The 26,907-nt window shown below is 38.6% G+C and overlaps 2 protein-coding genes across 3 annotated transcripts in view; one reads left to right on the forward strand and one right to left on the reverse strand.

Annotated features, from left to right (window-relative positions):
• The window catches only part of LOC114658415 (cadherin-4-like), a 2,147,065-nt gene that overhangs the window by 765,321 nt on the left and 1,354,837 nt on the right, over nt 1–26,907 (reverse strand). The gene's annotated exons all lie outside the window — the stretch shown is intronic.
• The window catches only part of lama5 (laminin, alpha 5), a 266,233-nt gene that overhangs the window by 230,505 nt on the left and 8,821 nt on the right, over nt 1–26,907 (forward strand). For both annotated transcript variants that reach the window (XM_028811670.2, XM_028811671.2), the window contains exons 57-74: nt 870–972; nt 3,083–3,196; nt 3,707–3,892; nt 4,107–4,249; nt 4,480–4,656; nt 6,666–6,802; nt 7,403–7,556; nt 8,697–8,830; nt 12,207–12,369; nt 13,621–13,752; nt 14,375–14,529; nt 17,531–17,663; nt 17,820–17,963; nt 19,960–20,090; nt 20,254–20,424; nt 21,879–22,005; nt 22,776–22,933; nt 26,546–26,735. In XM_028811670.2, coding sequence (XP_028667503.2) covers nt 870–972; nt 3,083–3,196; nt 3,707–3,892; nt 4,107–4,249; nt 4,480–4,656; nt 6,666–6,802; nt 7,403–7,556; nt 8,697–8,830; nt 12,207–12,369; nt 13,621–13,752; nt 14,375–14,529; nt 17,531–17,663; nt 17,820–17,963; nt 19,960–20,090; nt 20,254–20,424; nt 21,879–22,005; nt 22,776–22,933; nt 26,546–26,735 — 2,652 coding nt within the window. The remainder of the gene's footprint in view (nt 1–869; nt 973–3,082; nt 3,197–3,706; nt 3,893–4,106; nt 4,250–4,479; nt 4,657–6,665; nt 6,803–7,402; nt 7,557–8,696; nt 8,831–12,206; nt 12,370–13,620; nt 13,753–14,374; nt 14,530–17,530; nt 17,664–17,819; nt 17,964–19,959; nt 20,091–20,253; nt 20,425–21,878; nt 22,006–22,775; nt 22,934–26,545; nt 26,736–26,907) is intronic.

Consider the following 26,907-nt stretch of genomic DNA (forward strand, 5'->3'; position numbering starts at 1 on the left):
CCTGACTCTTCCATATCATGCCATGATTTCTGTTTCAAAAAGCTGATTGAGGTTTTACACGTGTTGTGGAAACTAACAGACTAAACGCTGTCATTCAATCCCCTGTAATTTCCTTTTGTTTCAAAAACAGCATAGATCTTTGCAATGTAAGCCATTTTCTAGAATGCTGTTAGGAGCTGAGTTAAATCAGATCTAATCATCATGCTAGCAACGGACCTGAGGAGGAACTGTATTTTTCTGGTTGAGTAAGCCACATGCGAACACTTCAACCTCAAGGCTGTAACCCACCATGTCAGCTGATTGAGCGTACTGTGCATTAACAATCGAAGATAAGTTCTTTGCTGACTTTCAAATGGATGTGCCAGACACCACAACTTGAGCAAAAGTGTCTTGTGCCGAACATGCTCCACAGACAAATAAGAGAGCAATGGAAGTATTCTATGGAGGAAGCTACTCTGAAAGAGAACAGGGGGAACAAAAAAAGCTTGAAATTATGAGAAGCTAGCAGCATTTGAATGAGCCTCTTAAACCATCTAGCAGAAAATCTGGGGTAACAAACCTGTAAAATATCCCTCCTTGCTGCTTCTCTGGGCATTGGTATGATTCCATTCATGAAGACTTTGGATCACAGCCTACCTTAATAAAATTTGATATTCAGCCATTTTCATAGTTATTCATTACTTTAATGAATAATGCACGTTGCCAGGTGATCGGGGTGATTGTGCATTACCGATATTTTATATCCTGCCTCCTTTTTATTGCTTTAAGCTGCTTGCAAAGCCACTGCCTTTGTTCATTTGATCTCTTTTATCACCCACTTTGGCAAAGCTAGAGACATCACTGCTGCTTTTTGTTGGTTTCATTTACAGAATGTGAAGAAAGATAATCTGAGAGATCAAGCAGACCTTCTGAAAAACAAAAGCTATGCACTGGCAGAAGAAGCCAAGAATGTACAAAAGGATTTCGAAAGCGGTGAGAAAGTCGTGCTCGAAACGGGAAACCCTTTTTTTAGGCTGATGAAGGTTTTTGCTTACTTAATAACATCACAGTTCCAGATTTGTTTCTTGACACAGTTTTGAAACTGCATTTGTGTAGTGAGGGTTCCAGCCATTAATAAGTAACCTTAAGCCAGACATGACTAAATTCATTGTGCCACAAGGTGGGCTGCTAGTCTATTTAGAGTTGACTTCTGCCTGCAATCCAGTGCTACTGGGATTGGCTCCATTCCCTACATGAAAACATTGTGCTAAGAAAAAATACATGAATGGAGGCTAAGTAATGATTGTGTAGTTCTCGAGGAAATGTTCTTATCTAAAGTATAAACTGCCTTCCCCTTTTGAGCATGAATTGAGCATCACATCACACTTTGCAGTGTACTTGGCAGTAACAGCTCACACACCAGTTCATCACTAAGTGATAAAATATTCAATGTAAGGATATTCATTTTTTGATGCATAATTTGATATTTTAATTCATTACTTATTACTGTCAAAAACAAACCTCAGTCACAATAACCACACAATATCTTTTTGATGTGTATTTTGTCAAACGCAGCAGCTACATCTCTGAAGTGATCTTATTGCTGGCATTGGGTTAAAAGATTTAGACATTTAAGACATTTTTAATCAATATGTGTTTCTTTTCTTAAAGCATGGCTCTTTTTCTATAATAATTGTCTCCCACATTTGGCCTAGACTGTCCCCCTAGGATTGGGTCTGATTGCTACAACATCTTACTGAATAACGTCTCTTTGTATAATTTTTGGTATAGTTTCCAAATTTTAAATATCATTATTATCATTATTATGATGTTTTATTTCCTAATAGTTTTGAAAAGCCTAAGGTTACATCAACCAGTTTGAGATAATGTTGAAAAGCTTAAATGTCACATTTTAGGAATGTTTTTCCTAAAGACACTCATGGTGTATTCAACTTGGTTTATATTTACATATGGCCCTGTTAAAAGAAAAGTGGACATAAAGAGTCATAAGAACTTAAACTAAGCAAACAAAAAAGATTTAGCTAATGTAAAACCAAATTAGCTGTGAAAGTATACAGAAAAATGGAGAAGAAATACAAATAATACATATAAAGGGGTGAATATCACTTAAGTTATATTAATACTGAGATGCACTGAGTGGTCATCTTGTTATGTAGACCAGCCTAATATCGAGTTTCCACAAGGGTAACGGCCCATGTTGACTAACAGGTGTGGCGGACTATCTGGCGGTGGCTGGCTTCACTTTCAAAGGCATCCTCCATCTTATCTCCCAGGTGGTTGGTTAGACTGGTGAAGCCTAAAGGTGAATTTCCTGTCATATATCTGAAGCTCTTTCAAACTCTTCAAAATCTGTGTCATGGAGGATTATCCTGTTTGAAAAGCATTTGGCAGATATGTCGACTATTTCCATGAAGGAGTGCAGTTGATCAGCAGGAGGGTTCTGACGTCTTGTGACATTCATGCATTATTCTATACATGCCTATGGGCCCAGTGGGCATCACAAAACTACATTTGATGCCATTACACAGCCAACTCCAGTTGCATAGTTGACACCTAACAAAATGGCTCCATGAATTCTTAGGATTTTTACCATATCCTAGTCTTCCCATCAGTGAATCAGCAGCTGATTGTTTCCAATCTTCCAGTGTCCATGTACCTTACCCACAGCAACTTCTTGTTTTTACCCAATAGGACTCTAGTTTGTTACAGTCTTGGATTTCACATAATGTTTGTGACAAATTTCCATACTAAATCAGTGGTCTATTTCCAAACACATGGTAGGATTTTTGGTACATTTGTTACAGTGTTATTGGGTTTGACATCCCTTATATTCTTGTGCCTAGTGCACACTATTATGCTATGCTCATAATTACTTATATATATGGCCTGGTTCTTTTTCCCTTTAGTTCACAAGTTCACAATTGCTGGTGTTCAAATACTCCTATTATTTAGCATTTTCTACATGTGTATAAAATGAAATTTCTGACATGTTAAAGAAATAACGAGTACCAAGTTATTTTAGGCAGCAAATCTGACTATACTTATAGCCTGTATTTTCAATATTTTCACCCACTGACTACAGAGATCATCCCACGATTACAAGATCTAGAGAACAAATTACAGAATGCCAAGAATAAGACGGAGGTACTTTCTAAAGATCTGAAAGATGCCCAGGAAAAGCTCAACATAGACACAGGTGGGTAAGGTATATTTGAGAATACACTCAACTCTTATTCATTTTCATCTGCACATGTAGTGAGTGTCAAAATTAAATTGGGCTTATCACAGATTTATGGCTTACAGTCTTTATTTTATATCCTTCAGTTCTCAACCTTTGCCAAGCTTTTCTGTGTAGCTTCCACATATTAACACAGGGTTAATGAGGATCCTCTAGCTGGTATAGAGGTGTCGCTCTCACCAAGGAGCATTATTGAATATGCTTTTAACACAATGTTTTGTCTGATCTGAATTATCTTCATTTCTGTTCTAAAGAAGATGATGGAGAAAGTCTGTAATGGCTGGAACAGTCCTTCAAAATTCCACTTGGTAACTGTAATAAAACAAAATTTACATCCCTATTTTCAGATGGATGTAGCTCAGATCACAAGTTCATCATTTATTTGCTTGACAGTTTCCTTGTTCTGTTGATACCAATTCAATGCAAATGTGTAGTTTTAATTGAAATTTGATGTTGATCATTTCACAGGGGATACTACTAAGAAGATTCAAAATGCTAAGACAGCAGCAGAAGATGCTACCAGTAAAGTCATTAACATTGAGAATAAGCTAAACAAGATGAAAGAAAGTCTAGATGAGTGGAAGAAGCAATATGGCAACTCCAGCACTATAAATGAAGAGTTCAAAAAAGCCTTCCAAGAAGCTAATGAGTCAGGTACAGCATTTATTTTTAGAATGTTTGTGATTCTGTCCACATTAATGGTGTGCAGTTTTTGGATCATCATCAGTGTTCATTATAACTAGTTTGAACACACAGAACACCTGAATACCATGGTTAACAACTGAGGAAAGGTAGCAGACTGTCTTTATAATGAATTTTAATGTTTATGAAGAAGCCATTTCCATTCTATAAACACTTGTATTTCCAGTGAGCTCTCTTGAAGATGCAGTCCCCTTGCTGATCAAAAAGCTAGAACAGCTGCAAAGTCGATCAACACAGATGCCAAATATCTCTGAAAACATCCTTCGTATCCGCCAGCTAATCTCTCAGGCTCGAAATGCTGCCAGTAAGGTACAAGTTGTCAAGAATTTCATTTTGTCCAGTCTACTAATTGTCTGTTATGGGGCAGCATAGAAAGATTTTGTAGTTTTTTTTTATAAAAGTTTGATTTTTTTTCTACACTGCAGTTAACATATTTTTAGTAAATATTACAGATTTATTCGCTCTTGGTTGGCTTTTCTATTTTATGTGTACTTCATTTTGTCACATACTTCAAAGGATTCATGCTCACATTTGTATAGGTGAAGGTGCCAATGAAATTCAATGGTACCGCCGGGGTACAGGTGCGAAATCCCAGCAACCTACAGGATCTTGTGGCATACACCTCCCTGAGGTTCTTCATCACACTACCAGAGGCCAAGCGCAAACGACAAGCTGAGCCAGACAAGCAGTTTATCTTCTATCTTGGAAATAAAGATGTAAGTCCTTGTGGTGTCTCTTTCTGGAAAGCCCAAACACTACCAGCAGACTTGATTTTTCATGTGTTTTTTTCCTTTAAAATAATTGATTTGACTTGAAATATTTGCTGCTGTTACCACTCACAATGAAATGTGTAATTAGGCTTGTCAGTCTCCTAATTCATGCAAAATAAAAAGACCACTTCTTGTCAGACAGCATTCTAAATTTTAATTCTAATCTTTTATCTGAATACTCTGAGATGCTTACTTTATTGTTGTCACAAATCAGCAGAACAACATTAAAAAAAGAAGGCATTTATTGTATACAGTATAGTGAGTTGCGCTCAGTGCTCAGCAGGACAATGTAAAAACAGACAGAAAAAACAAAAAGTGTGCTGAACAAAAGAAAACGCCCCAATCTTAACTTTTTATGAAGCTCCTACTTAGTCCAACGTTCCAGGTCCCTGACACTAAAACTAAGGCTGTTAATACATTATTCTCTTGTCAAAAATAATTTTAGTTCTCATAATGAATTAATGTCTGGCCCATGACATTATACACAACCTCATACTGTTATATTTCATACATATATGTATTAACTCTTGGGAGGTCTTCAAGTAAACCACCGAAGCAGGCTAAGATCTCCACTGGCCTGTCCAAAATAGCCTCACCCCAAATTAGCCAGCGCCTAACAGTTCTACCTGTAGGCTGCAACCTAACCTGGCCCAAAATTGGGGAACTGGCTGTTGAAGTTCAAAATGCCTTTAAAGTTCCAATATATCTTAGATGCCTTTTGAGGGAAAATAAACTGTAAAAAAAAAATGCAGTCAACAGAGACAAACTTGTTAAAATCAACCCCAATCAGGATCCATAAACCAGAACGAAAATCAAAAATGAGAAAGCAATGCTCACAATGTCTCCTTCCAAATCCAATGCACCACTGTTGAAATCTCTTCCGTAGCTCAATATATAGATAGATATATAGATCTCAGCAGTAGTGACATCAGGGTGGCCCCACCTTTTGAGGTACCACCCACACTCCTGAAGATGTGAAAGTGGTTCTTCAGAGTAATCCATCCATCCATTATCCATTCTCCAACTCGCTATATCCTAACTACAGGGTCACGGGGGTCTGCTGGAGCCAATTCCAGCCAACACAGGGCGCAAGGCAGGAAACAAACCCCGGGCAGAGCACCAGCCCACCGCAGGGTGCACACACACACACACATACACACACATACACACACGCACACACACACACACACACACCAAGCACACACTAGGGACAATTTAGGATCGCCAATGCACCTAACCTGCATGTCTTTGGACTGTGGGAGGAAACCCAGGCAGACACGGGGAGAACATGCAAACTCCACGCAGGGAAGACCCTGGGTCTCCTAACTGCGAGGCAGCAGCGCTACCCACTGCGCCACCATGCCGCCCTTCTTCAGAGTAATGCCATAGGGAAACCATTTATGATGCCCAAAAGAACTATAAACATGAAGGTTCCAAAAAGAACTCTTATTTATTTAAATTTGTAACAGGCTAAATGAATAACCATGAATAGATGCTAAATGATTTGTGGCACCATACCAATGATTTTAAAAGGATTTTTGCTACATAAAAATAACACAGGCTAAGATCTGGTTTTCCTGATCTGTTGTATCCTGTTTCATAGCCAGAGGACAAACTTCATATGCAAAGAACCCTTTCCAGAATGAAATGGTTCTTTGTCAAGCAGTGGTTCTATGAGTAGCCGTACAACCCAGAAAAGTGCCATTTTAGAACCAGTATTTTTAGGAGTACATTAAATGCAGGTGAAATAAGAGAATAACATGGTACACATAGAAAGTAAATAAATGTAATAAAACTAACAGAAAATATACAATTGAATACACATATAAAAAATGCTAAATAAATCAAAAGACATAAAAGAGGAACATAAACAAAATCCATGGAACACAACCTGGCTGAAACATAACATGTACAGCATATCCTGATGAATGTAATGTTGGTTTTAACTTTGTTAGGCAACTAAGGAGTTTCTTGGCATGACCATTGAGGGAGGTCATCTGAAGTGGCTTTACAACGTTGGAGGAAAAACAGCAAGTCTTCAGATGGACGATACAATTAGCACTGGTACATTTGACACTGTTAAAATTGAAAGGCAAGTACACACAATTCATTGTCAGTCTACCATCAGAACCAAAATGTTATGATTAATTAAAGATGTATTTAAACTTTCATAATGCTCCTTTAATAGATTTGATGCAAAAAAATTATTAAATCTACTTCTAATGATTGATAGGACAGAATGGTGACTCTGAGGCTAGGGATCTGTGCCAGCCATTGGAAGGTTGCCGGTTCAAATCTCATAAATGCCAGAAGTGACTCTACTTTGTTGGGCCCATTGAGCATGGCCATTACCCTTCAATTGCTCAGTCATGGATATGACGTTAACCTACATTCAGCCATGCAAGCAGGTCCTCCAATTATCTGGGAAAACTCGGGGGTTGGTGACAGGATTGGCGCTGCAGCTGCTGTAAAAGAAACCTCACACTGTTCCAGTGTGATGCTGAGGTGTCACTTGTTGCATGGCTGTGCTCAAGTCCCAATCCGGGTGGTTCATCATGTGGTGGGTGCAGCAATGCTCTGTAATCAGCGCATGTTCTCAACCTCTCTCTTCTAATGAAGAGGAAGTTTATCCTTGTGATACTTGAGAAAGAACTTGTACAAAAGGTAATTTTTGTGTTCTTCTTTTGTCCAGAATTTTGCAGTATGGAAAAATGTCAATTACTGTTGACAAAGGCACTGCTATGGTAACAAAAGGAGATGTCATAGCCCAGGGTGATGAAGGACTCCTCAACCTTACTGCAAGTGAAGCTGTCTTCTATGTTGGTGGCTACCCAGAAACATTCACGGTAAATCTTCCTGCTTAGGACATCTCTTCACGTAACACAATGGTTACTGAAATTTGGGTTGTGAAATCTAGAATGTATAACTCTATGCATAATATTGCAATCTTAGTCTTTGGGATTGTGGATAGGCATATATTAATTAAAAATAGCAACAATCTGGGTTTGTAATTGAATCTATAAGAAACCGGATGACGCAGCATTACATTTTCAAAACTTTGACTCCTTTCCATTTTGTAGGATAGATTTTGAGAGAGGAAACCCCTTATCTCCTTCCTCTTTTTCTTAATATCATTTGCACCACACTTTCCTTTCGAATTTAAATTTTGCTAATGAAGTCAGTCAGTCAATCAGTCATTTCCTGATCCACTTTATCCTAAACAGGGTCATGGGGGTCTGCTGGAGCCTATCCCAGCTAGCATAGGACACAAGGTGGGGAACAAACACTGGACAGGGTGCCATTCCATCGTAGGGTACACACACACACTCACACCAAACACACACTAGAATTAAAAATGCCAGTTCACCTAACATGTGTGTCTTTGGACTGTGGGAGGAAACCATAGTACTCGGAGGAAACCAATGCAGATCCGGGAAGAACATGCAAACTCCACGCATCGAGAACCCACAAGGCAAACCCTGGTCTCTTTACTGCAACACAGCAGCACTACCACTGCATCCCCATGCTAAAGAAGTATTGTGCTTTATTAAAATTATATTTGCATGTATATGTGAAGTAAATATCACTTCTCTTCATAACATTTTGTTTTAATCCTATGTAGAAGAAGAATTAAAAAATGTCAGCTTATACACCATATTCGGCAGGCAGATTTTCTTCCCTATTTTGTACATAACCCAATGCCGAGTATTTATTATGATTTATAGCATACAATGTGTCTCAGGCCGAGGGTTAGAGCACACGTTAATATGTCTGAAAAATGTATCAGGCTTCTAAAAATTTTGCTCTGAATGCTCCAACCTAGAAATTTATAAATCCAAACACCTGAGCACATGCAGACAATAGGCGCAGAACTGAGAGATACAAAATATCACTGACATTATTTAAAGATAATGGTGAAAGTATTAAAAGGTAATGTAACAGTGGGTCTCTGAAACCTATTAACAGCTCTACTGTTTTACTTCCAGCCCCCTCCTGAACTTCAGTACCACAACTTTAAAGGCTGCATTGAACTGGACACTCTGAACGAAGAGGTCATCAGCCTTTACAACTTTGAGAAGACCTTCCAGCTTGATACATCTAAAGATCGGCCCTGTGGAAGGTTTGAGAACATTCCTTTCATATTGTATCATTATTTAAATGGGTTATTTACTAAGCAAACCTCTAAAAATTATGAACCTCAAGTGGCAGACAGCCACAATGTCTGTGCAATCTGTGAGTTTTTCCTGAAATTTCACAATTCACTTTACTTCACTTTATAAAACACATCCCTCTTTCTTATCTAGAGGTTTCTATCATGCGAGAGGGGACCTAAAATTTCCCAGAAGTTGTCAGTAGCACAGGAGTGGGGATCAGTTATCAAATTTGCTGCTAGGTATCGCATTATACAGTTTGGTTAATCAGTCCACTGCGTGGCATCATGCAGAGCTGATTGGACACATATCTCTGGAGTTTACACTACAATTGTGCATGTGACTTGAATGATTTCTTTTTCTCCAAGCCACAAAAGCAGGTTCTCAAGAGATACTGATGACCATGTTGTTGGACATTGACTTTGAGCTACATCATTTGTATGAAAATGTCCTATATAAATAAATATTATTGTTGTTGTCAACAGGCTCGTTCATAAAGAGTTTGATCCCTGTGGACAGACATCAGTGATATTACTTTAAATATAAACCGGTGGTACAATCTGAGCAAGTCTGACCTCATGTTACTGCCACCTACAAGCCTGTTATTGACAGCAGCACCTCTCTGTTATCCAAGCCAGAAGATTTTTTCTGTTATATTGGAAGCAAGGGGGTGTGTTTATTTATTTTTTGGAGCTTCTGTAAAATTGTAATTTCTCCTTGAGGACAAATAGTATGAAGTATAATAACATTGAAGTGCTGAAGCATCTACAGAAAAGCATTAGGAAAGAAACGTCTTGAGCAGTGGCACACGTAAAACTTTACGTTGCACCATGACAGTGCACCTGCACACACTGTGTTGTCAGACTGACAAAAGCAATGCGTTTGTTGCTTTGCACCTTCCCGTCTTGTGATCTTGTGCCTTATGACTTCTTTTTGTTCTTGAAATTAAAATTGAATGGAAGAAGATTTGCTGCTGTGGAAGAAATCCAGGAAATAATGCAGGAGACTGTACACCAGGGGTGCCCAATACATCGATCGCGATCGACTGGTAGATCGGAAAGGTAGTACAGGTAGATCGCGTTGCATTCAAAAAAAAAATTTTAAATGTTAGTCTATCATATATCCTCCCTATGGCATTTGCCACTTGATTGACATACAGGGTGGCCAGTCTGAGATCTCTTTTCTTCTAACACACTGGTCATCCCGCATACATGATCAAACACGTGAGCTACTGCATAACTACGGCTGTCTAAGTGATCTAGTTAGCCTTCCAATTTATATTGACTAAAGAAGGGATTTAAAAAAAAAATTTGTTTGGGGAGGGTATAGGCTGGATGTGGAATTGGAAGAGGATTTTTTTTTCTCACAATGTCACAATCGAAGTGCGTTTGTCTGATCTGTCAATCTATCATTGCTATTCCAAAGAAGGAAAATGTGGAAAGGCACTTTCGAACTGTTCATAAAAACTACGAAACTGACTTCCTTCCGAAAAGCGATCTGAGAAAGAGAAAGGAGAGGGAACTAAAATCTCAGTTAATCAGACAGCCGTCATTTTTCACTCGGCTGAATTCAAAAGCAAAGGCAGATACACCGAAGCATCGTTCCGGGTGAGTTACTCGATCATTAAGCATAAGAAGTCCTTCCAAGATGGAGAGATGATAAAAGAGGCCTTCGTTGAGACAGATGGCTAGGGAGAAATTCCTGCTGAGATTTCAAGACCCCTGCCGGAGAAAAAGGAGTTTCTCCTTGTCATTAAACATGCAGAATACAAGCAACTTAATAACAATCAATGGCTGCTAGACTTGGCATTTTTTTTCCAATCTGACCAACATGTTGAATGAGCTTAGTTTACAGCTGCAAGTAAAAGAGAACTCCACAGTCAATATGATTAGCTCAGTTAATGCTTTCAAACGAAAAATGCAACATCTGTCCTCAAAGCTGCAGTGCCTTGATTTGGGGAACATCCAAACCTTGCGTCAGAGCTGGAGACGCAATGGAAGGTCAAGTGCACAACTTGACAGCATGCGCTACACAGAGCAGATTGAAAATTTTCTGGGGCTCCTGGACAGTTTTGGAACTTACTCACAGAGGAAAAGTACCCAAACATAAGGAAATGTGCTACCTCCTTGACTGCATTATTCGGCTCTACTTATTTATGCGAGTCAGCCTTTTCCCACATGAAGATTAGTAAATCCAAATACTGTAGTGACCATAAAAGTATTGAATTGTTATTGTGCCATAAAGGTTATTCAGTTATGCAAGGTACAACAACATATATTTTATGTATAAAGTATACTCAGTAGATATATATATATATATATATATATATATATATATATATATATATATATATATATATATATATATATATATATATATATATATATATATATATATATATATATATATATATATATATATATATGGCATTCGTAGTCTGAATCACAATCTGATTGTATGGGTGGTTACCTGCCAGGTCGGCTAACATCCGCCACAGTGCCCTCTTTCAGTTGCGAGAAGCAGATCATAGAATGGTTGAAATAGTTTACTGTCAAATAATGCAAAGAGTATGCGACACGTATATAGCATTTTTAATGTAGGTAGATCATTTCGACCTGGTCATTTTAAAAGTAGCTCGCAAGCCAAAAAGTGTGGGCACCCCTGCTCTAGACACAGTAACAACAGTAAATGAAATGTTAACAGGAACAGGCGAACCACTGAGACAAGTGTATTGCATCTCACTGATGTAAGTTTTATAATAAAGGTCTTTTAAAACCATTCTAGGAATTTTTGGGTATGTGTTCATTTGGTTAATAGCTCATGTTATGGTTTATTTCCCTTTTTCTATGGGATTCCATTTTTTTGTGGGTCTGCGTGGTTATTTTACCTGCCTATAGTGAAAAAAATATTTCAACTGGGTGATTTGTAATGGCAGAAAACTGCAAATGAATGTATTGCTTCTTAAAAAAAAGCAGGTATTTATGTTTACATTTATGTTCTGGTATTTTGGGATTGATTAAATTATTCACAGTGGAAGTACCCAGGATTTCCTTAACTAGAAAGCTGCAAATCCAGCCAACTGATAGCCTGACGGAATGTTTTAAGCAATTCAGTAAAATTAATAGAAGTAAAGGGAACTTAAAAGAAAGCAAAACTTCTGCAATAACTTGCCAAGCATGCAGACATCGCAGAGCAGTGGAGACAATTTGGAAACTCCTTCTTAAATGTGTGGGACATCTGAAACTGAGAAAAGTGTCCCTTTAGCCCATAAATGAGTTTCATTCTTAGACAGCAACTATGTATGCTTAGTTACAGTTATTAATTATTGAATGTCTTCCCCAACAGAACAAAGTCCCAGAGTGAACCATGGATCAATGATGGTGCCTACTTCGATGGTTCTGGGTATGCTGAGGTGGAAATCCAGTCTGCCCTTATCATGACAAGTCGCTTTGAGCAGGAAGTAAAGATCCTCTCCTACAATGGCATTTTGTTTTTCTTTGAAGGCAAAGTAAGTCAGTCTTATTTTTAAAGTATTGATTATATTCACAGAAATAAAAATTTCATATGATATTTAACTGATGTTTTAATATAGCTACAACCAGGCCAAAACTGACACACAGGACAGAAATATTTTTATAGGGAAAAGCTGAAAATCATTTGAAGCTGAATTCAAAACTTAGCAAATATGTGGAAATACTCAGTAAAATGCTCTGTGTTAACTGGCTTAGTGAAATAATTCACTGATTTGTCAATCTGCCTGCTGTTTTCTCATTTCGTTTTCTTAAATATCTAGTCTAACTAATAACTGCCCAGTACCAGGAGTAATAAAAGAAACTACAGAGCATTGGACATAAACATTAAATAATTAATTATGAACAAAAACATTGTGACTTGTGCTATATGTTTAAAGAGCAGCACCATAAAGTAATACAAGTTTTTGCAGGATGTTCATTAACTAGTAACTTACATTGGGGTTTGAATTCATGCCACGCTAAATAGAAGGTATTTCAAGAAAGTCTACTATTTAAGAAGAGCAATTTGATTGAGATTTAAAATGTTTGTTGTACTTCCATTAGGCGGTTCTTTTGTAGTGGGGCGTCTTTACTCTGATTAACCACTGACCCACCATGCCATCCATTTTTGCACAATAGTAAGCATTCATTTTACAATTTATCCTAGAATTAAGGGCAGGATGGTGGCACAGGGGTTAGTACTGCTGTGCCACAGATCCAATGTTACAGCTTTGAATCCCACGCCCAGTCAGTGTGTTTGCTTGTTCTCTGTGTGTCTGCATAGGCTTTTCTCTGGTTGTTCCACCTCCCTTTCCATATCCCAAAAAAACCGCATGGCATTTTAATTGGTGGTTATAAATTGAATCAGTATGAGAGAGTGTGTGTGTGACTGGGCCATGGGATCGCCCGGCCTACTATGCAGGGCTTTTTCCTGCCTTGATGCTGCTGGGCTTTGTTGAGTCTTGTCTCTAATCGTAACCTAAATCCATAAACAAATTGAGAATGTTATGTCAATGAATTAATGATGACATTTAATAAAAGTGTTGATGATGTAACTGTCTGAGACATCCTTCCTGTTTGTCCCTGAACACTTTATTCTGGTTATGACTGGACACCTTTTATTAGTCTCAAATGGCAAAACAAAAAAGCAACAGTAACTCCAGCTGTGTCTCTGATAAGCCATGCACCTCTGTACTCTGTACACATAATGATGTTGACCCTGTAAACCTATGTGTTGTCTCTTTTAGGAATGTTTCATCTGCATTGCTGTGAAGGATGGGAATTTAAAATTTTATTATGACTTTGATAATGAATTTAAGGAGGCCCAGCCTGTGAAGACTGACATGCCGACTGACATTAGTGATGCAAAATCTCGAGGGGTAATGACTTATTCACTTTTTTCCTGATTACATCTGACATTCACTTGTGAATTCTTCAATAATAAAACATATTTAATAATTAACTTTATCAATTATTGCGTTAAGAAACAAAAATCTGAATATTTCCTCTATAAAACTGTATTAGTTTTACATTGGTCAGAGACTAAGCTCCATATTTGACTAGTACAACATGGCCCCAGAGAATGAAGACATGTTGCATGTTGGCCAAACATGTAAGTTACTCAGTACATGTGACAATAAACTTGAACTGCAGCTTAGTAAGTAATGCTGAGGATAATGAAGAGCCATCAATAGATACCTGCTTTCTTTAATGTTCATGTTATAACCGGTCTCCTCGTGTTTGCCCATAAAACATGGCAATGTTAATACATGAAAACTATTATAGTGGTAAAACAAAACTGCATTTTTTCATTGCCTGACCCCTTATTTAATTTAAGGGTGTAAGACACTTTTCGCTGTCTGCTGCTTTAACAACAAACATACTGTACAGTAAATATAAATGTTAATAATATTAAGATGATTATTAATACTATGCCTATTCTTAAATGGTGGAGAAAGAAAGAAACCTTGTACAGAAATGTAAAGTACTATTTTTCCGTAGATTCAAGTTATAATCCGCATCCAAAGTTCTAAAACGAAAATCTATGTTCGAATGGAGAGGATGGTGCTTTTCAACGTGGACTATGATGGCCCTGCTCTAGAGTTCAGTCAGATGTACTACTTAGGAGGTGTGCCAAAGGAAAAACTCCCACAAAGGTAAGTAGAATCTCGGGTACAAATCGTGAAGGCTCATGGTCTATCCTGTCAGCTTCTATAGTAGACACCCCTTGGTGTGCAGGTGTGAATGAGAGTGTGCTCCTAATATATCTAATTCATGATCTAAACTGAAACGCAATGTTTGAAGAGCTTCATCAAAGGAGATGTATGAACACTACAATATGGAGGAGTACTCTGGACAAAATGAAATACATAAATATGCAAATAAATGTATTGAGAAATATGACAATCAAATAAAAATAACAAAATGATGTGTGAGTGTAACTAATTAAATGTGTCATGAAATATATGTATTTTGCTGTTTATTTCTTTATGTTTTTGAATACATGAATGCCGACTGAACGTCTTTTTGTTTGTACAGCAGTTGCCACTGTGCCTGTGATAGTCTCTTTAATAATAATGATTTTATTTGTTTTAATGGCAAGACTTAAGTGACAGTGAATCGAAATTGAAATGGATGAGAGTTTACCTGGTAACATTCGTTTTTATTTCCCAGCCTTAGTACACCTTGCCCAGCTTTTTACATACCGCGCGTACGAGTTGTGGAGTTTAAAGTTACAGCCCTGGCCAAGCGTTCACCAGCCGACAAATGGGTTCACATTGTTTACATGAGGTTAGCAACAGCTTCAGGAAGGTTCGCTTTTATTCAGTTTTTCTAATGTTTATTTAGTTTGATTTATTTAGTTTATTTCAGTTTCTCTAATGTTTATTTAGTTTATTTCAGTTTTTGAATTTTTGTTTATTTAGACAAGGATGGACAGGATTAGAAATGAGTACATTAGAGGGTCAGCTCAAGTTGCACGGTTTGAACAGAGGAGAGATGCTGAGTATATTGGGATAAAGATGTTAACGATAGAGCTGCCAGGTAAAATAAAAAGATGAAGGCCTAAGAGAAGGTTTATGGATGTGGTGAGAGAGGACATGCAGGTGATGGGTGTAACAGAACAAGATGCAGAGGACAGAAAGATATGGAAGAAGATGATCTGCTGTGGCAACCCTTAACGGGAGCAGCTGAAAGAAGAAGAAGAAGAAGTTAAAGGGCCTCCTTACTATGTGTACAAATAAAAACAAATTTAAGAACTGCGGTCAGATTTCCCCTTATTAGGTGGCTGAGCATGGGTCTCGAGTTCGGACAGGCAGGGGGAACAATTAAAGCCTCTATAAAAACTTTGTGGGTGCATAAGGTACGGTTATATGGTTGAGTGAGAGCAAAGCCAGCTAGTGGAATAGCTGTGCTGTGGCTCAGTGTATGGCTGCTAAATAGGAGCTGCATAGATACTCCTATGAGCCTGGTTAGACTTCTGGTTGATAGATAGATAGATAGATAGATAGATAGATAGATAGATAGATAGATAGATAGATAGATAGATAGATAGATAGATAGATAGATAGATAGATACTTTATTAATCCCAAGGGGAAATTCACATACTCCAGCAGCAGCATACTGATACAAAAAAACAATATTAAATTAAAGAGTAATAATAATGCAGGTAAAAACAGACAATAACTTTGAATAATGTTAACGTTTACCCCCCCCGGGTGGAACTGAAGAGTCGCATAGTTTGGGGGAGGAACGATCTCCTCAGTCTGTCAGTGGAGCAGGACAGTGACAGCAGTCTGTCGCTGAAGCTGCTCCTCTGCCTGGAGATGACACTGTTTAGTGGATGCAGTGAATTCTCCATGATTGACAGGAGCCTGCTCAGTGGCCGTCACTCTGCCACAGATGTCAAACTGTCCAGCTCCGTGCCTACAATAGAGCCTGCTTTCCTCACCAGTTTGTCCAGGCGTGAGGCGTCCTTCTTCTTAATGCTGCCTCACCAGCACACCACCGCATGGAAGAGGGCGCTCGCCACAATCGTCTGATAGAACATCTGCAACATCTTATTGCAGATGTTGAAGGACGCCAGTCTTCTAAGGAAGTATAGCTGGAGTTATGTAGGAGTTCTTGTTTTTTTTTGTTTTTTATTAATGTTGCGCTAATGTCAGCCATTTGTTTTTCCTTTTAATTGAAGGGTTGCTATATTACCTTACTTTTTTATTGCATAACTGGGTAACTTATGCCGAGGAAATATTATTTTTTTGTTGTTTTTTTCCCCTTGGAGAGTGGCACAGTGTGGTTTAATTTACTGTGTGGCTTTGATTTTGAGATACCCACCTGTGTGTATTCATGGGGCTCAAGTGCATTTTTGAATACAATCATTTGTCTATTCGCTGTAGATGTTCTTCAGTATTATAACTATCCTTGTGAACTGAACTTGTGGTGGAATAACCAACCTTTTTTACCACCAGGTACCTTTCTTATACCATTGTTAGATTTCTTTTTCTGCCTCTCACAATACCTTTGGTCCTGGTCAGTTCCATGCTACCTGTAAGCCGACTGTCCCCACAGTAGGTTTATGAGACTCACAACACAAAATGTGCAATGAACTGAAAACTATCATTTTCATCCGTCAAATTTGAGAGTGTGGGCTCTAGTGAGTACAATGTTTTGACTGGATGCACATCTTTGGCCACCAAGGGCCACAATTACAGTGAACACTTCAGATGCAAACTCCTGATGATTAACTTAATGTTTCTGGAACTAAAGTAGCTGTCTCACTAAGCAATTCTGGGAAACTTTTCTTTACACTCCTGTCCACAAGGTATGTGTGAGAACAGTAATGGAATTAAGTCCTATCAAACAGGCAATGGCACTTTGGAAACTCAGAACATTATAGTGAAGGTCCAGAAAAAGGACAGCCTACTCATTACTTCAAACAAAACCATTGATTTTACAGAAAATCTGTACAAGCATTATAGAGTGATGTATCCTCTTCTACATCCTCATTTAAGCTGTGCCCAAAAGCAAGAGGTTAAAACAGCTTGTGGCCTTTCAAAGCCACTGTATCTCTGTTTATTGTTCTGTAAGTTTTATTAAATATTGGGTTTCATATTTTTTAATATAATTATACTTGATTTTTTTTTTTACTCTTTTTAAAGTCTGAAGATCCTGTTCCCAGAAGGAGGATCCGTTAAAGGCTGTTTCAGAAGCATTAAAGCTCTGGATATATATAAGGACTTGAAGCGAATGAATACAACTGGCGTCAGTTTTGGATGTTCCTCTGACCTCCTGGTAAACCTCAATAGCCGTTTAATGTGTGATACCAAGGTCACACTATCCATTGCAAACTTTGTAGCAAACTAAACTTCTAATTTTTTTAACTTTTTAAAATACCACTAGTTGGCATTTTTTGAAATGTGCTTAATTTTATTTTTTTTAACCTTGTAGTTGGCTCGAACAGCCAAATTCAACGGAGATGGATATCTTGACCTGTCCTTGGACAATGTCCCCAGTCTAATGAATGATTTCTATGCTGGGTTTGGCTTCAGAACAAGCCAAAGTAACGGCCTCATGTTCTCCTATAACACTGCGGTAGGTTTAGCATCAGCTCTCTTTTTGGCTCCTTTCAGTGTATGTATATCTTTACGCTGCTGGCTGGATTAGTGCCTCTTAATTTCCGTGGTGTCAGTGACTGTGTGCTCCCATTGGGAGTTGGTGAGTTATTAAATAACAAAAAAGAGAATAATTAAATTAGATGTAACTGATTCCTAAATGAGATGTCACTTATTGCTTAGATTACACCAATGTGAGGTCCATAGATCGATAATGATGTCTTCCTAAAATAATCTGCTCATGCATAGGAAAGCTTAAAATACACACCATTGACTGTTAAAGCTATTAACTGTGTCAATGTCTAAAAATCCTAGTATTCTGACTACTGTTATGTCCATTGTTGTTTGCCAGAATCTTGTTTGCGAGCATCCTGATTTGTTCTGCTCCATATTTGGAGATATAGTGTCATTGTTGTTTTTATTGTCTTTAACATTATTTTTATAATGTCATCTCCACAGTTTTTTTGGTTAAGGTGTTCTTGAAAGATGCCACTATTTCATGGGCACCACCTCAACAGCGGCCACTGTTAACCACATATGCCAACAACCTGTCATGTGATGTCGCTGTTCTGCTGCTGGAAAATATGGCGACACACCCAAAATTGTGTTCAAACTGTATAATATCCAGGAGCCACTGGATAATCCAACAAAGACCCACATTAGTTAGTGCATTAGTGCTAAACCAAGTCAATAAGAAAGCAACTTAGATTTGACTTCTGGAAAACATTTTGGTTTTGTCCAAAAGGCTCAGTTGATTGTCATGTATCTGATATCAGTCAATTTGAAAATCCCAAAAAACAACAACACTTTCTGTTTGCTGCTCAAGTTTTTCCTGAATCCATTTCAAACAAAAACATGATAATTGAGAATCTGGGGCTATTTGAACAACTGTTTGTAGGTGACGTCAGGTTTCTGACGTTTCCTTTCTGTTTTCACAATGCTTGCAGCATATCATTTTCTAGGCCTTGATCCTCACACTGCTATTTGAGTTGTTCCTGTACACGTCTATGACCTCCAGACTTATCAAAAGCTCTGAAGGTATCTGCTTTTAGGTTTTTTGTTTGAAGTCATAATCTATAGTTATAAATGTATACTACTGATATCTTAATCATGAAAAGCATGTTTGTCTTACTTCTCCTTGTAATACTGTACCTTTTAGACAATATATACAAGCACCTTACATTAAACCTAACCTGGACCTTTAGGCGTCCTCTGAAAAAGCTGGATCTGATATTAAAATGTAATTGTATCTGAGTATACACCTAAAATTAACATCGTGGAAAAATAAATAAATCAACAGTTTGCCAACATGACAATGACTACTAAATGAAAACATCAACAATCTCTGACTTTCACCTGAAACACTGGCATTAAGACTGATTTATATTTCACTATGGAGCCTATGCTGTAGGTATGCTATTGCCCATATAGCCTGATGTTCACCTCCTCAAAAATGTGAATCACATCAACGTGAACCCAATGCAGACTCCTGTGACTGATTGGCCAGTTTTATAACTACATATTTCCTGAAATTCATGTCTGTTCATTTTCTTGTTTGGAAGTCTGTTAATGTAAGAAAAAGTGAAAAAATGTGAGGGACAAATATATTCTCTTACAAAGAAAAATTTATAGCAAGAAGAGCGGGAATCCAGTAGGGCAAAAACTGACAGCATTTTTATGGATCATCTGCTTTTCTTGTGTGGTATAAACACCACCAACTCGTGTTCAGGCGTGTACAGAAGTATAAACTTAACAGCGTAGGCTCAACACAGAAGTATAAATCAGCCTTTACAATCCATTGCTATTTGTACTGGCCAAGGTGCTTTTCTTATATCATTGACAACATTCACAATAGTTGAATGTGTCCAACTGTGCCATTATATATTATAAAATTATAATAGAAACTTTTTTATTCTAAAGTATTTGGCAATTTTTCATTTTGTATTAATGACATACCCATTTGTTTTGTTTTGCAGGATGGAAACTGCCAAATTTACCTAGAAAATGGTAAGCTCGTACTGAAATCAGCCAATGGTGATCTCACCACAAGGACTCCTTATGCAGATGACAACAGTCACTATGTGACCCTGTACAGCAATATCAGCGGGTGAGGTTATTGATTGTTCAGATGTTTAAACAAATAGGAATTTAGAAATGTTAGAAAATGTTAATAAAATGTAATTATGGAAGTTTTCACTGTTATATTTATTTGATGGCATCCAGATTAAGAACATCCTGAATCTTTCACTACAAAAAAACATTTTTTTCAGGGTTCGTCTCTATGTGGATGGTAAACTGGAGAAGAATTCAAGAAAACTAACCAACAGGAAAAGACGGCAGCACCGTGAAGTTACCACTGGACATATTTACATTGGAGGGGTTCCGGAATCCTTCACAGTGGCCAACATGACAGGCTGCATCAGCAATTTCTTTGTCAAAAGGTACTGGCAGTCTCTTTGACTTTGGGCTCATCAAGTGAGACATCATTGTCAATAATGTTTTAAAGGTGCACTCACCTCAGAAAGAAAATAAGACAATGTTCAACCCGTTCACAGTGTTGACCGAAATCATTCAGTGAATGTGTCAAGTCAGCCATTGAATTATACAATAAAATGTCTAGTTTGAATGTAAAGTATTTTACTATGAGTTAACAGTTAAGCGTCAACAATATTAGAATGAGAATAAGCAGAATAACACAAGATACAACAACAATTCTGGGTTTCAGGATCTACTGTATGTGCTTCTCATGGTGGGGATTTCTTTGGCAGCTGTTTCAGCAGATCATACCTAACATTCCAGTCCAACCTGTCAAGTGTTTTAATGCCTCTAGGGTATCCTGCATCAGCCCGTTTTTTCTTCCCATGGTTTCTACCACCATTCATCTGTCATCTTCACAAGATGCCCTGACTGCTTCATTTGGCTATTTACAATTCAGGGGGTAGCATTACGTTGCCACAGACCTTCTGATGTCCACTAGTACTGGATTCGTGACTAATTCCACAGTTCTCCTGGCCCTTTATGGAGCTAGCAGGAAAAAGCTCACACCTAGTTGACAAGTCTGATACAAAAGGCTTGTGTGTAGAGAAGGGTCTGGCTATACAGTGTGTGCTCGTACTTTCCATCCCACTGCATGAACTTTAGTTCTTTCCCATTGGTAAAATGTTTTCCATGTCCAAAAGGTTATTTTTCAGTTGTCAAGGTATACTCAGTTAGGATCTTTCCTGTATATGCTTTTTACTGCACCTGGCCAACAACCCACATAGTGACATTACAGGAGCCCTGTTTCACAATTTCCCTGAAAAACGGCCTCCACATTGCATTCCTTTGACAATAACCTGTAAGCAAGTTTTTGGAATTTAACAAATAATCATTCAAAGGCAGTGCTTACTAAAATAAAATATGCTTTGAGAATTACTATGTGAAATCATGTCAAATGTTCATCTTTTTTTTAACATCTTTATTTAAAAGTAAACTAGGTACATGGGTTAACCCTTTGGTGACCCTATAAATGTTTTTCATTTCTATAATTGCCCTAGCTTTATAAAAATACATTTCAGTTTTTAACATATAATTCATTCATATAGAGAGCAACAGACACAATACATTCTTTCATGTCTCTGAATTGGAAGACATATTGAATTGCTGTGAAATGTTTCTGTACTGCTTTTCAGGTTATCAACTTCATATTTCCAACATGGCAAATTACTATTGCTTTTGTTAAGCAAATATGCTTGCATTACGTCCAGAAAAGGGAGCTTGAAGTCTATGTAACTTGCATGCTAGTGTTGGCCTTTATAACGATATATGCTTTTAGAGCTGTAACTTATTGGTGTTCCAGCCAGATATGTTGTATAAAATAAACACTTAAAATAAACACCTCACTCTCTTGTTCCAGAGAGAAGGATGAGCAGATGGTTGTGGATTTTCTGCAGTCCAAACTCATGAATGTGGCTTTGAGCTGCCCGGCTAGCCGACAACCCCAGCTGATGCAAGCTTTATCAAAAAGGAACCGGGGTGGTCAGGTAAGCCATCATTTTATGTTCACTTTATCTTATTTTTTATTTTCGTGATCTTCCTATTTAAAGGAGCAAAACAAAAAGCAGTGGAATAAGATTGCATGGAAATTCATGATAAAAGAGTCATTAAAATCGAAGCACATGATAACATCCTTTGGTTCTTAATTTACAAAATGTGCTTAGCTTTCAGTTCCTTAAAACCTATGTTTAGTGTCCTCACTTGTTTAACATGAAAAGGTGTTAATATCCGGCAAATGTCAGGTTACTACTGTATGAGTGAATGCAGCTGGCACCCTGTCAAGGGTTGGCTTATGCATTGAGCCTCATATTGCTGGAATGAGCTCTGGCCTCTTGCACTTCTCGATTGGGTATGGATAATGAATAAACTCCACAATATAAACATGCAATACATTATGGTCTCTTCATTTGATGTTCTGTCTTTACCTCCTGAACTGTTGGAAGTGTGTCTAATGGCCTCCTTCCATTGCACAGAAAAAAACACCAAAGTCCTTTTGCAGTGCCTTGCATCTCTGCCTCTTAGTCATCTCTGCACCCTCAGTGCCAAACAGACCTCTTGACTGGATGCTTCACTTTTCGTTTGAATCCCATTTCCCCTCACTGCTGCATTTGTTTTCTTAAGTTTCGGTAGCATCCTTTCTTTAAAGCAGCTTTCCCCCTGCATTTTATAGGATAGATGTTGTAACCTCCTGGCCTCATTAAACTTTAATCATGTTGTAGAAATGTGAAGTTCTAATCTCAAATCATTTGTTTTACAGCCAAATCTAAAGGGAGAGGTGACATCATTGTGGCAACCATCGGTGGAGCCAACTTGTAACTCCAGACTCCCAAAATCAATTAATGGAGCCTTCCAGTTCAGCAGCTCAGTAACAAGCCGCTTGGAGTTTGACGGCATTCCAGATTCTTTCCAAGACAGGTAAGATGATGCCAGGTTTCCATCCAAGCTAACTGTAAGACTCTTTTAGTTTTTGGAATCTGAGTTCAGTGTTTTTGAATCTTTATTTTTTGTAAAGAGTGCTTTTAATTATTAAAGTACCAAGAAAAGTAAGCAGAATTGGCACCTTGTATGCACAGTGGTGCTTGGCATAAATCTATTATTACTTGGTTGACACCTTCATCAAAGGCAACTTACAACGTTTCAGATAAAATTGGTTGAATTTCTTCTCCAATTAGAAAACAAGCAAGTGAAGTCACATGGTGTCAGTAGCAGAATTTGATCCCACAACTTCAGGTTTTGAAGTCCAAGGCTTTAATCACTAAGCCACACTGCCTTAATATGTCTTGGATACCAGCAGAAGCAGTGAGATTTTGCAGATATTTTCACAATTCCATTGTATAATGATGACATACAAATTACCACTCACAGAAGATACATGCCACAGTGTTCCATTCTGACCTTCTTGTACTGAGTGCCACTTTAAGTGCAAAAAAAGCAATGTATGGTTGTTCTTGAAGACCAGCAAGAACACGGGGAAACAGATGGAAGTTGGCCAAGGGTAAATTTCACACAAACATTACAAAGCTTTTCTTCACACAGAGAATGGAAGACAAATGGAAGAAGTTAGCAAGCAGTGCGGTAGTGTAGTTTTAACCATATGGATAGGTGTGTTTGGTGATTTTCTATGTGAGGAATCCATATCTGGTGTTATTTTTTTTTTTTACTTGGCGTGCCATTAAAAAGAAAATCATGTTTTTCATTTTTTACTCGATTCTATGGAATTGGTCACGTTAAGTCGCATCACATGAATTGACTCCATAAATATGGCACAGATTACACACTGCATTTATCCTTCAGTGAACATGAAATTCTTGTACTTCTTAGTGGTTGTTAGCTTATTTCCATGTAGATCATAACAGTAGGATTTTATGTTCTGGTTTACACCTCATTCTGAATTTGACTTTTGATTTCATCTTGCTACTTTGGTTCCTGGCTACTCATTTTCATTTGGATGTCCTGGTATTCTGACCCTTATTTGCTTCTTAATCATGTGCTCACAATAATACTTGGGCACTTCACAACACGTTGGACTTTAGTGATCTTCAAATCTTGACGCAATGTTGTTTTGAAGAGTCTTGAAGAGTAGGGATGGCAAGTTTGTTAGGCTGAATGGCCTGTTCTCATCAAAACTAAGTCACCACCAACAGTGACTAGAAGCAGAGCCATCAAACTAGCAGATAAAAGTGGAAGTGCCTCTGCTCTGGCATCATACACATGTGATGTATTTGTTGGAATGCGTGTCAAGAAGGAGGCTGCTCTCCATGTTTTCACACTCGGTCCACTCAATGCTTTCCAGTACAGATGATCTTTTTCATTTCACATTACACATAAGCTTACAGTCTCTGTGAACTGTAAAAGTAACCAATAAAGTGTAAATGTTGGAAGGGTATCTGCTCTAACTTTGGCATTGAATGAAGTGCAAAGGAAGCCAGGAGGCCTATTTATGGTCTGTCCTTCATTTGGTTTAATGAACAGGTTTGATTTGATGTTTGTAGTAATGGTCACAGAGTTTGAGACAGACATTAAACAGTAAATATGACAAAAATCACATGTTGGAATGCATTGGAAATTCCACAAAAGTGATGAAAAAAGGATTTACCCAACATCTCTTTTGGTCTTTTAAGTCTGGCTATATGGGACACCCAATACTTCCCCTGGAAATAGGACTGATATGCAACTAGAAGACTCTGGGTCATTGTGCTGATAGAATAAGGAAGATATATTTACAGTATACAGTCGACCCTTGATATACGACTGGCCTGACATGCGAACGACTTGGTTTACGACCAAAATTTTTGTTTTGAATTATGACCAAGATCTTGCGTTATGACCCGAATGCGGTCACGTGTATCTGCTTGTGCGATTGTAAACAAACAGCCGAGAGCGTTTGTAAGCGTCAGTCAGAGCCCAGATACATGTGTTTGTGGACATAATTTTGGTCAGTGCAGTGATTTATATAATTTATTTTAATAATTGCTAAGGAAGGAAGAGAAAGTAATGAAGGTAAAGAAAGCGATCACAATTGGAATGAAGAAGGAAATTGTGTGGAAATATGAGAGTGGCGTTCATGTGACCGATCTCGCTAATATGTACAGCATGTCGAAATTCACCATCCATCCATCCATCCATCCTCTTCCGCTTATCCGAGGTCGGGTCGCGGGGGCAGCATCTTGAGCAGAGATGCCCAGACTTCCCTCTCCCCGGCCACTTCTTCTAGCTCTTCCAGGAGAATCCCGAGGCGTTCCCAGGCCAGCTGGGAGACATAGTCCCTCCAGTGTGTCCTGGGTCTTCCCCGGGGCCTCCTCCCGGTTGGACATGCCCGGAACACCTCACCAGGGAGGCGTCCAGGAGGCATCCTGATCAGATGCCCGAGCCACCTCATCTGACTCCTCTCGATGCGGAGGAGCAGCGGTTCTACTCTGATCCCCTCCCGGATGACTGAGCTTCTCACCCTATCTTTAAGGGAGAGCCCAGACACCCTGCGGAGGAAACTCATTTCGGCTGCTTGTATTCGCAATCTCGTTCTTTCGGTCACTACCCATAGCTCATGACCATAGGTGAGGGTAGGAACATAGATCAACCGGTAAATTGAGAGCTTTGCCTTATGGCTCAGCTCCTTTTTCACCACGACAGACTGATGCAGAGCCCGCATCACTGCGGACACCGCACCGATCCGCCTGTCGATCTCACGCTCCATTCTTCCCTCACTCGTGAACAAGACCCCAAGATACTTGAACTCCTCCACTTGAGGCAGGATCTCGCTCCCAACCCTGAGAGGGCACTCCACCCTTTTCCGGCTGAGGATCATGGTCTCGGATTTGGAGGTGCTGATTCCCATCCCAGCCGCTTCACACTCAGCTGCGAACCGATCCAGAGAGAGCTGAAGATCACGGCCTGATGAAGCAAACAGGACAACATCATCTGCAAAAAGCAGTGACCCAATCCTGAGTCCACCAAACCGGACCACCTCAACACCCTGGCTGGAACTAGAAATTCTGTCCATAAAAGTTATGAACAGAATTGGTGACAATGGGCAGCCCTGTCACCATTGTCACCGAAATTCACCATCTCGACAATTTTACAAAGAAAACATTTGTATAAGGAAACTCCTCCCAAACAATAACCACGTTCCATTTCATTCTCCTTCTCCTTCCTTCCTGCAAGCCAAAGATGTCAACTTAAATGGTGAGTACAGTATGAAATTGTTGTTTCTGGTAGGCTAGGCACTTTTTATAACTTTTTGGTTAGTACATTAGAAAAATTATTGGTGTTTTTGGTAAATTATGCACATTATACAACCCTTTTTTATTAAAAAAAGTTAAGTAAGTGTTGCTGTGGTAGGTTCGGAACACATTAAGGGCATTTCCATTATTTCTTATGGGAAAAATAGTCTTGACTTACAACCAACCTGAGTTACAACCAGCCCTCGCGAACGAATTGAGTTCGTAAGTCAAGGGTCCACTGTATTATGCATATTTTTCATTGCCAGTTATTTCAGAATTATTCTTACTGCTGTAACATTTTGAATAGGTCGCACTTTTCAATGGACGTGAGACTGAATTCCACCAATGGACTGTTGTTCTATGTGTCAGATGATGAGGAAGACTCCGCAATGGCACTCTATGTGTCCAACAGCCGTTTTGTGCTCTTCATTGATATTGCAGGAAAAAAGCTGAAAATCAGGAGCCGGGAAAAGTACAGTGATGGCCATTGGCACACGGTGAGTACGCTGAGCTGGGGGACAAATCAGCCCAGTTCCATGGTACTTGGCATAGATCTAGGACACTGTGAAGAGACCTGATTCGCCTGCTTCATTAATGATTCTGAGTGTGCCCAGTGCAGGACAGTTGTCAGTTATAGCCAGACCACATCTTAATCTCCTTCACTGGGTG

This window comes from Erpetoichthys calabaricus, chromosome 10 (genome assembly GCF_900747795.2).
Source record: "Erpetoichthys calabaricus chromosome 10, fErpCal1.3, whole genome shotgun sequence".
Classification (NCBI taxonomy): Eukaryota; Metazoa; Chordata; class Cladistia; order Polypteriformes; family Polypteridae; genus Erpetoichthys; species Erpetoichthys calabaricus.